The 12564-nt window shown below is 38.3% G+C and overlaps 1 protein-coding gene across 1 annotated transcript in view; it reads right to left on the bottom strand.

Moving 5' to 3' along the window:
* The window catches only part of LOC141400236 (WD repeat-containing protein 3), a 143248-nt gene that overhangs the window by 2792 nt on the left and 127892 nt on the right, over positions 1 to 12564 (bottom strand). The window contains exon 2 of the mRNA XM_073979677.1: positions 22 to 235. Within this exon, the coding sequence (XP_073835778.1) occupies positions 22 to 179 (158 nt within the window). The 5' untranslated portion in view covers positions 180 to 235. The remainder of the gene's footprint in view (positions 1 to 21; positions 236 to 12564) is intronic.

Genomic DNA, 12564 nt, shown 5'->3' with positions numbered 1-12564 from the left:
TTGTTTTTCTTTACAACTTACCTCAAATCCCATAGAATCACATTTTCTGCCGCTGCACTGACCACATATCTTCCCTCGATTTTATTGTAAATCACAAAATTAACATTCGAACGACCACTGGCCACAATATTAAAGCTATCGATGGCCCTATAGGCCAAATATTGTTTTGTTAAACCCATAATTTATGTTAATTCTTTAATAAAACTAAAAATACGTAGAATCTCTTGGTAGGTAAGGTAGGTAAATGAATGTTTCTTGTCAATGGCTCGCACGCAGACAACGAAGCGAATTGATTTTTTCGGCGGCGGCGGCTCATCACTTGCAAGGACGGCGGCGGCGCGCCATTCGTATTTTTGTCGGCGGCGACTGAATTTCGGCGCAATTTGTTAAAAATCAAATATATACATACTCTAATTTTCTTACCTCTTGGAACCTCAAATATCGAAATACTGCTATTTTTTAGAAGGCCAAAACTTAGAACTATACGTGTTGCGTATAAAAATACAAAAACAAAATACATGTATTTCAATTGAATTACATGTATTTTGTTTTTGTATTTTTATACGCAACACGCATAGTTCTAAGGGGTAGTTTACACTACATGTAAATGTCATATGACATGAAATTTTTCATCGTTATATATTCGCTAATACATGCAATATTGGAGATTTTCCTTACGCCATTTACTCTGTGGGCCCACACCAGCAAAAATGTAAAAAAACTAACCTGATCACAAATATATAAAACATTTGTTGCGGAAATCCATACTTCCCGAGATAGGGGCCTTTGAATTTCCAAAAGTTCCCTTGTAAAAAATGCCACCTAATAAGACAAAAATTTAAAAATAAAAAAATGTTGCTCCCTTGCTCTAGGTTTGCACCTGTCCAAAGGATAAAGTCTTAAAATGTCGGCCGAAGGCCGGCTAATTAAAGAATTACAATTAAACCAATTTTTTTAGCATAGTGAGTACATTCAACTTGCTCCGTATTCTGAATGACCAATCTTCTGTAGACCTTGGTGGAGGGTATAAAAAAGTTGTTAATGTATTAAAACTTCATATCATTCTGTTTTATATAAGAAACCGAGTTGGAACTGATCCTCACAAGTGATATAAGATTTTTTTTTTAAAAAAGTGGCAGTCTATTTGCATAAAACATACCGTGTAGAAACCGCTTTACCACTTTTGGGAATTATACAACTTTTACCACTTTATAATGTACAGGAACAGGCCAATATTATAGCTTCTTGCCGGGTGAACCTTTTTTACCGCGATTTTTTGACATATGGAAATGATATTTGAAACGCAATGTGTTTAATAAATCCGGTTATATGTAAGCGTACTGGATTCATTGCATTTTTTGCAAGATTATTTTTCGTAGCCAACAAAAAATTAGTCGACATGATATCCAAAACTTCAAAAACTGAAGGCATTACAATTCATGAAGGAAACCCCCCTTCGATTGTATATGTGTATGTATTGAGAAAAGACAAGACACTAGGGTGACTTGATAAAGAAAAAGACTTCAATAAATACTTCATAATTACAAATTTGTAAAAATGTTTGTATAAATAGAAGTTATCAAAATCAGCCTTTGTCTTCTAGCCATTAGCATTCAAATACGCCTGATAAGCCTGGCTTAAACCACCTGGCGAAACGATCGTAGCGTAATGGTTGAGTGTGTGGTATTTCGCTAGAATTCATTTTTCAATGCAAAACTCCTTAGGCCATGTCAGCTCGATTAATCCAATTAATTAATTAAAAACTTTCATAAATAACGGCCTTCGTCCTAAAAAGACAATAATAAAAAAAAAAAATTAATTCACTAAAAAATTTCGGCGCGCGCCATCCTCGCTCGAATTGACAGCTGCGCATTTTTAGCCGATTTGAGCCGATGTAGTCGGCGGCGGCTAAACCCCTAAAAAATGATCGGCGGCGACGCGCCGCCGACTGAAAGTCGACTCGCTTCCACCTCTGCTCGCACGTTTTTCGTTTCTCGTGTTTGTTTTGATTTCTCTGCAACCGATTGCTTACTTTCGATAACAAATACATAGTTATCGAAATTCACAGGGCGATGTAGAAAGACAAAAAATTCACATTTAACCTTAGCTTTGTTCCTTTACTTTTTTAATGGTAAGGGTGGTAAAAGAGAAAAATGTCAAAATTGCTCAAAATTGCTCTCTCATGAACATTTTTACCAGAAAGTAAAGGAACGGAAAAATGGTAGATGTGGCAGCAATGTCAAAAAGAAACATAAAAAAATCAATTTTCGTCTTTTATTTCACAGATTTTCGTTTAGTTTTGTCAGCGTTCGAGTCAAAAGTCGAAAAATCAGTTCTGCCATTTTTTACCTGCAGAAATTTTGCTGGTAGCCTGTGGTAGAAGAGAAAGCCATTTTCGCTCTCTCTCCACTCTCACTCTCTTAAAAATTGTTTCCAGTTTTGCCACTTGTCGGGGTTAAGGAACGCTTTGCAGGTTAAAAATGGTAACAAATGGCAAAAATGGTAACCTCAGGTAAGTAAAGAAACACAGCTCTTATTACGGTTGAAAGTGTACTAAAATGGATGCTTACTTTTATAAAGTGTACTAAAACAAATTCTTAATCTTGGAAAGAGTACTAAAACGTATCCTCTTTATCAGAAAGTGTACTAAAAGTTATACTTTATACTAGAATGCGCACAAAAAAATATATTTTTTTCTATTAGAAAGTATGCAGAAACGTATCATCTCTATTCGAAAATGTACTAAAAGGCATCCCTTCTATTAGAAAGTGTACTAAAACACAACATTTCCATTAGAAACTACTTTTGGAAAGAAGCAATTAAAAATAAATTAATTAAGCATAAATGGTATTTTCCATAAAAAGTCTCTCCTCCCCGTTCGTTACATTTTGTTCTTAGAGATCCCTAAAGCAAACCGGGTTGTAGATCCCTACATATTTCCGTCACTAAACAAAAGAGTATAAATTACCAAAATGTTGTTATAAAATAACAAAATTATAAAATAAAAGTAATTTACGAAATAAAAATACTTAAAGGAGTGCATTGGAGTCCATGTTGAAATCTGAACTGGTGATGGGAAGATGAAAGAATATCAGTTGCGGAGAACGGAGGAAGTAATCTTTTGCGTTGCAGCGGTGGTGATTACATTGCAATTTTGGATGTAAACTTTTGAAAAACTAAACTGATAAATTAATTGTAGCTATTTCATGAATTCGTTTGAATTAATAAAGAGTTTTGTTTTTCATGAAAACCATATTTCAATACAGCATTTCCATTTTCCAAACAAGACATGCAAATTTCATGCCAAGGGGTTGGTGAAAATGACATGCCAAAGCATTGGTTAAAATGACATGTCAAAGCATGGGTGAAAATGACGTGTCAAAGCATTGGTGAAAATGACATGTCAAAGCATTGGTGGAAATGACATGTCAACGCATTGGTTAAAATGACATGCTTAGGATCCAGAAAAGAACGTCATCTTTTGGGGTCCACGCTCATATAAAATTCATCGATGAAGATGCTAAAAAGATGACATGCTAGATCACTTGCACCCATGATTGAATGTCATCTTTGGCATCGAACATTTTGCTGGGTATGTGGCTATAAACTGCAGAAACTAAAATCATCCAATTAGATGCGAAAACGCAGTGTTTTAGCAATTTTAACTGACTAAGAATAAAAATATGAATACGGGGCAAGTTAAAATATGACCAATTTTGGTGCATATTTTGCAAAATCTCTCACATATTGTGACAGCATAATTTTGATATTTGAGAGCATTTAGAGCAGTTTCTTGTAGTTCTCCATGCGGAAAAAAACATAAATGCTGGATCGAGATCCCCCACTATTTCAGTGGATAATCTTGAGATTTATGGGTCTATTTTGCATTGCCACTAAACTTGAGTTGCGTTGTCAGTTGTCTGCGCGACTGAGATGAAATGTTGTACCATTAATGTCAACTCAACTGAGTGGTCGATAAACATGTTATCTATCGGTGTTTTTTCAAACATGTGACCTCTATTCGCAAAAAAAAACTGTTTTAAAAATAATTTGCGCTTTGCATAACCCTTTTATGTATTCTGGACAATATTTTAATATTTTGGCTGAGTTTTGGAGCAAATTTGGAAAACAACCCAAGATTGGAATATAACCTGGCCATTGAATCTTCGGATCGTCAAGTTTTATTTGCTGTCCCAAAAAATGATAAGTTCGGTGGAATTATTTTTTGATGATGAAGAAAATGTTCAGGACATTGCATCTATTAGAAGAAATTTGAGGGACAAGTCGAATCCATTGGAATTGCCATCTGCACTGTAAGTTGATGTTCATGTGGAAAGATCTGTATAACACTGTGCAACAAAATTCAATTTTTTTCAAAATGATGGGAAAACCCGGGTATATTATGAAAGTAGAGCTAAAAATATGAGACACGTGTATCGGCGTTTTTAAAGTTCCGCCCATTTTTAAATTTTTCGAAATATTCGAGTTTAGATATCTTGGAATCCTTGCATTTCAGGTAAATAGTGTCTTTGGCGACTTTACTTAGAAGGGTGTGGGAAATATTTTTGTTAACAATTTTAACCCTCATGCGGTTCATCAAAGGGGTCTTTTTTTGTCCTTTTTTCGAAAATCTTTCAAAAACTCATTAAAAATGTGATCGTATCAAATCCGAATATTCTACAAAATTGTTTGCCATTAAATTTTACTAAAGGTCTCAGAATACACCAAATCTGTAACTCTTGTCTAATCGCCAGGAATCTCTAAAAATGAAAAACACGTTTTAGGGTTAAAGTCGGACTTCATCTGAGTTTATTCAAAATTGTCCCACAAAACATAATTTTGGAGAGATGTTGTCAGAGACAAAAATATTCTTCGTCAAAATTCACCGTAGGTCACGTAGGTCAGCCACAACATATGGTGCAATAGGGGTTTGCAAGAAGTATAGACTTGCCCCTAAAAAAACTTTTACCATCGTAAATGAGGCAGCGAATGCAAGTTGCTTCAACTTCGGTGGATTCCTAATTTTTCAATGTACCTATTAGGTCTAAATAGCTCAACTCGAAAGAGAATTAATTCAAATATCACTCTAAAAATGACCTTCGCCTTAATAAGGCAAAAAAAAAAAAAAAATCAAAGTGATTGGATATTAGGTCTTAAAGTGAACTTATCCGAAATTTTGTGTGGGAGGTACCGGATGGAGTGGACATATCGACGCCTCCAAATAATAGTATGCTAAGTCGACTTAGCATGTTTTCAAGTTCTTTACATTTTTATATTTAACGTCCTTTAACTTAAATTCTGTCAAATTTTGGTAATGATCGAAGTTATTAACAAATATTTACTTAGCATAGTACTGAAGGTCAAAGAAATTTCCAATCTTTTAGAGCTTGTCCTGCAAAACTCGCTTTTCAGAATTAGCAAACTATTATTTGGAGGTGTCGAACGTCCTTTAACTTAAATTCTGTCTAATTTTGGTAATGATCGGTCAATCCGAACAGAAGTTATAAACAAATATTGACTTAGCATAGTACTGAAGTTCAAAAAAATTTCCAAACTTTGAGAGCTTCTCCTGCAAAACTCACTTTTTAGACTTAGCATACTATTATTTGGAGGTGTCGATATATAGTCCATATTTGAACCTGATCTATATCTGAGGATATATTAGGATGTGTAAAGTATAGACCAATTCGGCCATTCCCTTCAAGAGTTACCGTGCGAACAATTTTTCCGAACATTTTTGAACTTTTGTGGGGGAGGTACCTGAAGGAGTGGACCGATATGGCTTATCTTCAAACTTAAACTATGTTTGGACAAAATATTACTAAGGTCATATTTTGGACCGAATCGGCAGATCCGTTCGAGAGTTATCTTACGCTCCAACCACCTCACACGGTGTCATAGGGGTTTTTTGCTCCTTTCAAGCTATTTTCTCAGGAAGTATGGACTTGCCCCTGATGAAACTTGTACCGTCGTATGGAGGGCAGTGAATACAAGTTGCTAAAACAAAAATCAAAGCGATTCGAGAGGTGCCCCTAAACTGTAGTGAGATTCTGTAACTCGTTTTTGCTGTTACCGACAAAAATCGGTAAAATTAAATCGTAAAATTATGACTAAAAACATAAAGAAAAGTTGGCATCACTGTTTGTGTCGGTAGAGGCTAGCGACTACTTTTTATTCATCGTTAACTTACCGAAAATTTTCGTTAATTATCGAAGTTATAAGCATTTTAATTTTACCGGCAATTATCGATAACAGCAAAAATGAGTTACAGAATCCCACTACTGAACTTTTCCGAAATTTTGTGTGGGAGGTACCCAAAGGAGTGGACCTATTGAAACTATATTGGAACCTCATATTACTCTGGTAGTAAGTTTACGCTATACAAAGTATGGACCAAACCGGTCACTCCCTTCAACAGTTATCGTGCGCACAAACTTTCCGAACATTTTCGAACTTTTGTGGGGGAGGTACCGGAAGGAGTGGACCGATGTAGCTCATCTTCGAACTTAAACTAAGTTTGGGCAAAATATTACGAAAGCCAACATTTGAACCGAATCGGTTCATCCGTTCGAGAGTTATCGTGCGCTCCAGCCAGCAGGACAGACAGACGGACGGACATGGCTACATCGACTCCAAATTGTCTGAAACACATTTCGTCCAAACATACTTGGGATCTAAAACCATTATTTCGATGAGGCATATTTTCATCGTATCAAAGTGTATATACCCTCCTTAAGCTGAGTACACATTGCCAGTTTTGAATGTCGATATTTCGCAATTATCGATAACTGTCAAACCGTCCAGCAACCACAAAACATTTTGTGGTTGCATGATGAATGACAAAAATGAACGGCCACACTAGGAAGCAACAACAAAGCTGTCATTCAAAACTGACAATTGGTCTGTTCCTTTACTTTTGAAAATGGTAAAACCGGCAAAAGTAGCAAAAGTTGTGAACTGCTCTCATATGAATTGTATGGTGTCAGAAGTAAAGAAACGCTTTTCGAGTAAAAAGTGGTAAAACTTGAAGATTCTTGCACGTAAAGGAACAGAGCTAATGTGTACCCAGCTTTAGCCTAAAGGCTGAAGGCCTGCGTACATAAGCTGCTCTGCCTGATTGCCTTGCTTTCCTGCTTCATTTCTGACATAATAAAAATAAAAGAATAAAGAAGGCCGAGGAAATTTCGAACTGGGTTGACCTTTTCTTTTTTATTCTTTTATCAGAAGTAAGCAAGGTAAGCAGGCAAGGCAGCTTATGTACGCAGGCCTTGAGGGTATAAAAAGGAAAGGGCGACCTAGTTCGAAATTTGCTCGGCCTTCTTTATTCTTTTATTTTTATTATGTCAGAAATGAAGCAGGCGAGGCTGCTTTTGTACTCGGGCCTTAAGGACGTTTTCTATTGTACATAGAAGATCAAAAGGGTCTTCAATAGCGACAACTTTATTTCGGTAGCTAACTCAAGGTTTCTTTGTCAGCCCCCCAAGTGCTGCCGGGAAGCGACTTCAGAACCTTGTTCGTACTTCTGATCTTGTCGCAAATGGATGTGGCGCTACTTAAACATGCTGTCGAACGCCACACCCAATATATTGAGGTAGTGGGTAGGTAGGGATAGTGGTTGGAATCAGGACACCATCGGCCAATATGTTCAGGGAGAGCCTCATTTCAGCTGTCCAGGTGTGAACAGTGTTATTACCTAGCCTTGGGGAACTCCTTGAAGCCATGGACCAATATATTCTGGGGCAGCCTCATTTCAGCCGTCCAGGTGCTGAACAGCGGATGTTTTCATATTACTCAGCACTGAGACGGCTATGTAGACATTTAACCTATCACATATTCCATCAACGATAGGACTAGGTACCAAGATCCTACATTCATCCTCGTACATTACGATCTCTTTCCCGTCTGTAGAACGGAAAAGTAGCGATTAAACAGTTTCGGAGATATCACCCCTACTTGGGGAACTCCTTGCTTTACTCTACTGGTCTTATTGAGGGTTTCTTTGTCAGCACCCGAATTGCTGCCAGTAAACGACTTCAAAACCTTGCTCCTACTTCTGATCTTGTCGCAAACAGCTTTGGCTTGCGCAGAGGACTTAAACATCACATCCGATATCTTGGGGTAGTGGGTAGGTAGGTTCAGTGGTCGGAATCTGGATACCAGCGACCAATATGTTCAGCCGTCCAGCTGGTGAACAGCGGATATTTTCATATTCCTCAAATGGAAGAATCGCACTAAAACGGCTATGTAGAAATTTAACCTATCACATATGTATGCCATCGACGATAGGACTAGGTGCCAAGATTCCACATTCATCCTCGTACACTACTACACTTTCCCCTCTGGAGGGTGCGAAAATTCAGAAAGGTTGAGATTTGACATTTCCAAAGATACAACCCGCCTTTGGGAAATCCCTGCTTTAATCAACGGGTCTTGTTCCTACATCTACCCTTAGACGTTCGACAGTATGTTTAAGCTATCAGATGTAGGAACAAGACCCGTTGATTAAAGCAGGGATTTCCCAAAGGCGGGTTGTATCTTTGGAAATGTCAAATCTCAACCTTTCTGAATTTTCGCACCCTCCAGAGGGGAAAGTGTAGTAGTGTACGAGGATGAATGTGGAATCTTGGTATGGGGCAGCAACATATGCCATAGGACCACACCCCAATCGTATAAACGGTTCCGTTCTGTTTCAGTCCAGTTCTGTTTCACTCTATTAGTCCTCGACTTCTTATTTCTGAATTCCTCAAACGACTGGCGTCCACACATATAGTTAACTATCTATCCAACGTTTCAAACACAGCTGGAGGGAAGTCTTCTCTATATCGTCGAACAGATTGGCATTGTTGACGAAGGTCAAGAATCGCCAAAACTGCTAGTTCGCACGACCTGTTCGGGTGGATATAAGGTGTAATGCTGTTATCGTGCTCTGCATTTTCCGGAATCAATGCTGATGTTGGGAAACTGGGGGAATTGATTTTCATTATGGGAAGGAGTAGTGTCTCTAGAATCTTTGCTACTGGCGACAAGAGGTAAATCGGCGTATACGATTCATCTCTGATTTCACCCTTGTCTGGCACGACCCTGCCAATTTTTCAGGCTTCCCGTACAATATAGATTGAGGATACTTGTTAATTACTCACCTGGGTTCATCCAGTTGCTTAAGCATTACCATTGAGATTCCGCGTAGGCCGAACGTGTTGGATGATTTCGGGTTTCGCATGGCGTCTGCAACAACGCTCATCGTAAACTGTGGTGTTACCTACTCTGCTGGGAGACCCATGTAGAGCGTAGCACACTTCTTTCGCCCTATCATTCTCGGGGTAACTCACTCCTCTTCGCCATATCACTCTTAGGGTACTCTATAAACGGCCGGACAAAATAACACCCATGTCTCTTCGGATTCGAGGCCTTAAAGGCCTGCGTACATAAGCTGCTTTGCCTGGTAAATTTCTACATAGCCGTTTTAGTGCGATTCTTCCATTTGAGGAATATGAAAATATCCACTGTTCACCAGCTGGACGGCTGAACATATTGGTCGCTGGTATCCAGATTCCGACCACTGAACCTACCTACCCACTACCCCAAGATATCGGATGTGATGTTTAAGTCCTCTGCGCGAGCCAAAGCTGTTTGCGACAAGATCAGAAGTAGGAGCAAGGTTTTGAAGTCGTTTACTGGCAGCAATTCAGGTGCTGACAAAGAAACCCTCAATAAGACCAGTAGAGTAAAGCAAGGAGTTCCCCAAGTAGGGGTGATATCTCCTACTAACTGTTTAATCGCTACTTTTCCGTTCTACAGACGGGAAAGATATCGTAATGTACGAGGATGAATGTAGGATCTTGGTACCTAGTCCTATCGTCGATAGAATATGTGATAGGTTAAATGTCTACATAGCCGTCTCAGTGCTGAGTAATATGAAAACATCCGCTGTTCAGCACCTGGACGGCTGAAATGAGGCTGCCCCAGAATAAATTGGTCCATGGCTTCAAGGAGTTCCCCAAGGCTAGGTAATAACACTGTTCACACCTGGACAGCTGAAATGAGGCTCTCCCTGAACATATTGGCCGATGGTGTCCTGATTCCAACCACTATCCCTACCTACCCACTACCTCAATATATTGGGTGTGGCGTTCGACTGCATGTTTAAGTAGCGCCACATCCATTTGCTGAAGTCTGAAGTCGCTTCCCGGCAGCACTTGGGGGGCTGACAAAGAAACCTTGAGTTAGCTACCAAAATAAAGGCCTGCGTACATAAGCCGCTCGGCTTTCTTACTTAATTCATTTCTGGCAAAGCAATAAAGAAATGTCAGAACCACATTTCAATTAGGTCGAACTTGGTGTTTGGTCTTTTAACAGAAATGAATTAAGCAAGAAAGCCGAGCGGCTTATGTACGCAGGCCTTAAAGTTGTCGCTATTGAAGACCCTTTTGATCTTCTATGTACAATAGAAAACGTCCTTAAGGCCCGAGTACAAAAGCAGCCTCGCCTGCTTCATTTCAGACATAATAGAAATAAAAGAATAAAGAAGGCCGAGCAAATTTCGAACTAGGTCGCCCTTTCCTTTTTATACCCTCAGCCTTTAGGCTAAGGAGGTTATATACACTTTGATACGATGAAAATGTGCCTCATCGAAATAATGGTTTTAGATCCCAAGTATGTTTGGACGAAATGTGTTTCAGACAATTTGGAGTCGATCTAGCCATGTCCGTCCGTCTGTCTGTCCTGCTGGCTGGAGCGCACGATAACTCTCGAACGGATGAACCGATTCGGTTCAAATGTTGGCTTTCGTAATATTTTGCCCAAACTTAGTTTAAGTTCGAAGATGAGCTACATCGGTCCACTCCTTCCGGTACCTCCCCCACAAAAGTTCGAAAATGTTCGGAAAGTTTGTGCGCACGATAACTCTTGAAGGGAGTGACCGGTTTGGTCCATACTTTGTATAGCGTAAACTTACTACCAGAGTAATATGAGGTTCCAATATAGTTTCAATAAGTCCACTCCTTTGGGTACCTCCCACACAAAATTTCGGAAAAGTTCAGTTTAGGGCCACCTCTCGAATCGCTTTGATTTTTGTTTTAGCAACTTGTATTCACTGCCCTCCATACGACGGTACAAGTTTCATCAGGGGCAAGTCCATACTTCCTGAGAAAATATCATGAAAGGAGCAAAAACCCCCTATGACATCGTGTGAGGTGGTTGGAGCGCAAGATAACTCTCGAGCGGATCTGCCGATTCGGTCCAAAATATGACCTTAGTAATATTTTGTCCAAACATAGTTTAAGTTTGAAGATAAGCCATATCGGTCCACTCCTTCAGGTACCTCCCCCACAAAAGTTCAAAAATGTTCGGAAAAATTGTTCGCACGGTAACTCTTGAAGGGAATGGCCGAATTGGTCTATACTTTACACATCCTAATATATCCTCAGATATAGATCAGGTTCAAATATGGACTATATATGTCCACTCCATCCGGTACCTCCCACACAAAATTTCGGATAAGTTCACTTTAAGACCTAATATTCAATCACTTTGATTTTTGTTGAAGCAACTTGCATTCGCTGCCTCATTTACGATGGTAAAAGTTTTTTTAGGGGCAAGTCCATACTTCTTGACAAACAGCCTGAAGAGTGTAAAAAACCCCTATTACACCATATGTTGTGGCTGGAGATCCACTTCCATAACCGTCAATGTCGATCCATTCCTTTTAGTATCTCCTCCGCAAAACTTTTGATCTTTAATCCTAATCAACAGTTTTGTCGGTTCAAACGCCCAACATTTTTAAAACCACCCAAATACATACGTATTTTGGGAAAAAAATTGTTTCAATACACACAGGCTGAGGGTATATCTCTGTCGGCAAAGCCTACAGATACTTTTTTACTTGTTTATTTTTTTATCAGAGACAAACAATGCACTTTCTAAAAGAAAAAAATAAAAGGATACCTTTTAGTACACTTTCTAATGGAAATGTTGCGTTTTAGTAAATTTTCTAATAGAGATGATACGTTTCTGCATACTTTCTAATAGAAAAAATATATATTTTTTTGTGCGCATTCTAGTATAAAGCAAGGCATATTTATAGAAGGTAGAAGTGACAATCAGCTGTATTCTTACTTTTTTTGTAAATTTAATTTTCAAAATGTAATAGGGTCTACTCAAGAAATTTGAAACATCGAAAGTTATTACCGTAAAATACTGTTTCTCTTCCTAAACGTGTAATAAAAATTACCTACGACAGTTCTGAATGCTTTATATTTACATTGTAATTCAAATTTGTTCTATTTTGGAGGATTTTCAAAATGTATTTATGTTTTTCCTGAGAAAATTTTTGGAACGACCCTATTATTCAATATTTTCTTTGACAATTAATTTTCAATAACAACCATGTTGTTTTTGTAATTTTGTTAGTTGTTGTAATTCATGCATATACCTTCTATAAATTTACCTTGGTATAAAGTATACCTTTTAGTACACTTTCTGATAATGAGGATACGTTTTAGTAATCTTTCCAAGATTAAGAATTTGTTATAGTACACTTTATAAAAGGAAGCTACTTTGCCTGGT

This window comes from Musca autumnalis, unplaced genomic scaffold, assembly GCF_047663935.1.
Source record: "Musca autumnalis isolate F117 unplaced genomic scaffold, ASM4766393v1 scaffold_1, whole genome shotgun sequence".
Classification (NCBI taxonomy): domain Eukaryota; kingdom Metazoa; phylum Arthropoda; class Insecta; order Diptera; family Muscidae; genus Musca; species Musca autumnalis.
Note: the sequence above shows the minus strand (reverse complement) of the source record. Positions and strands in the feature narration are given on the sequence as shown.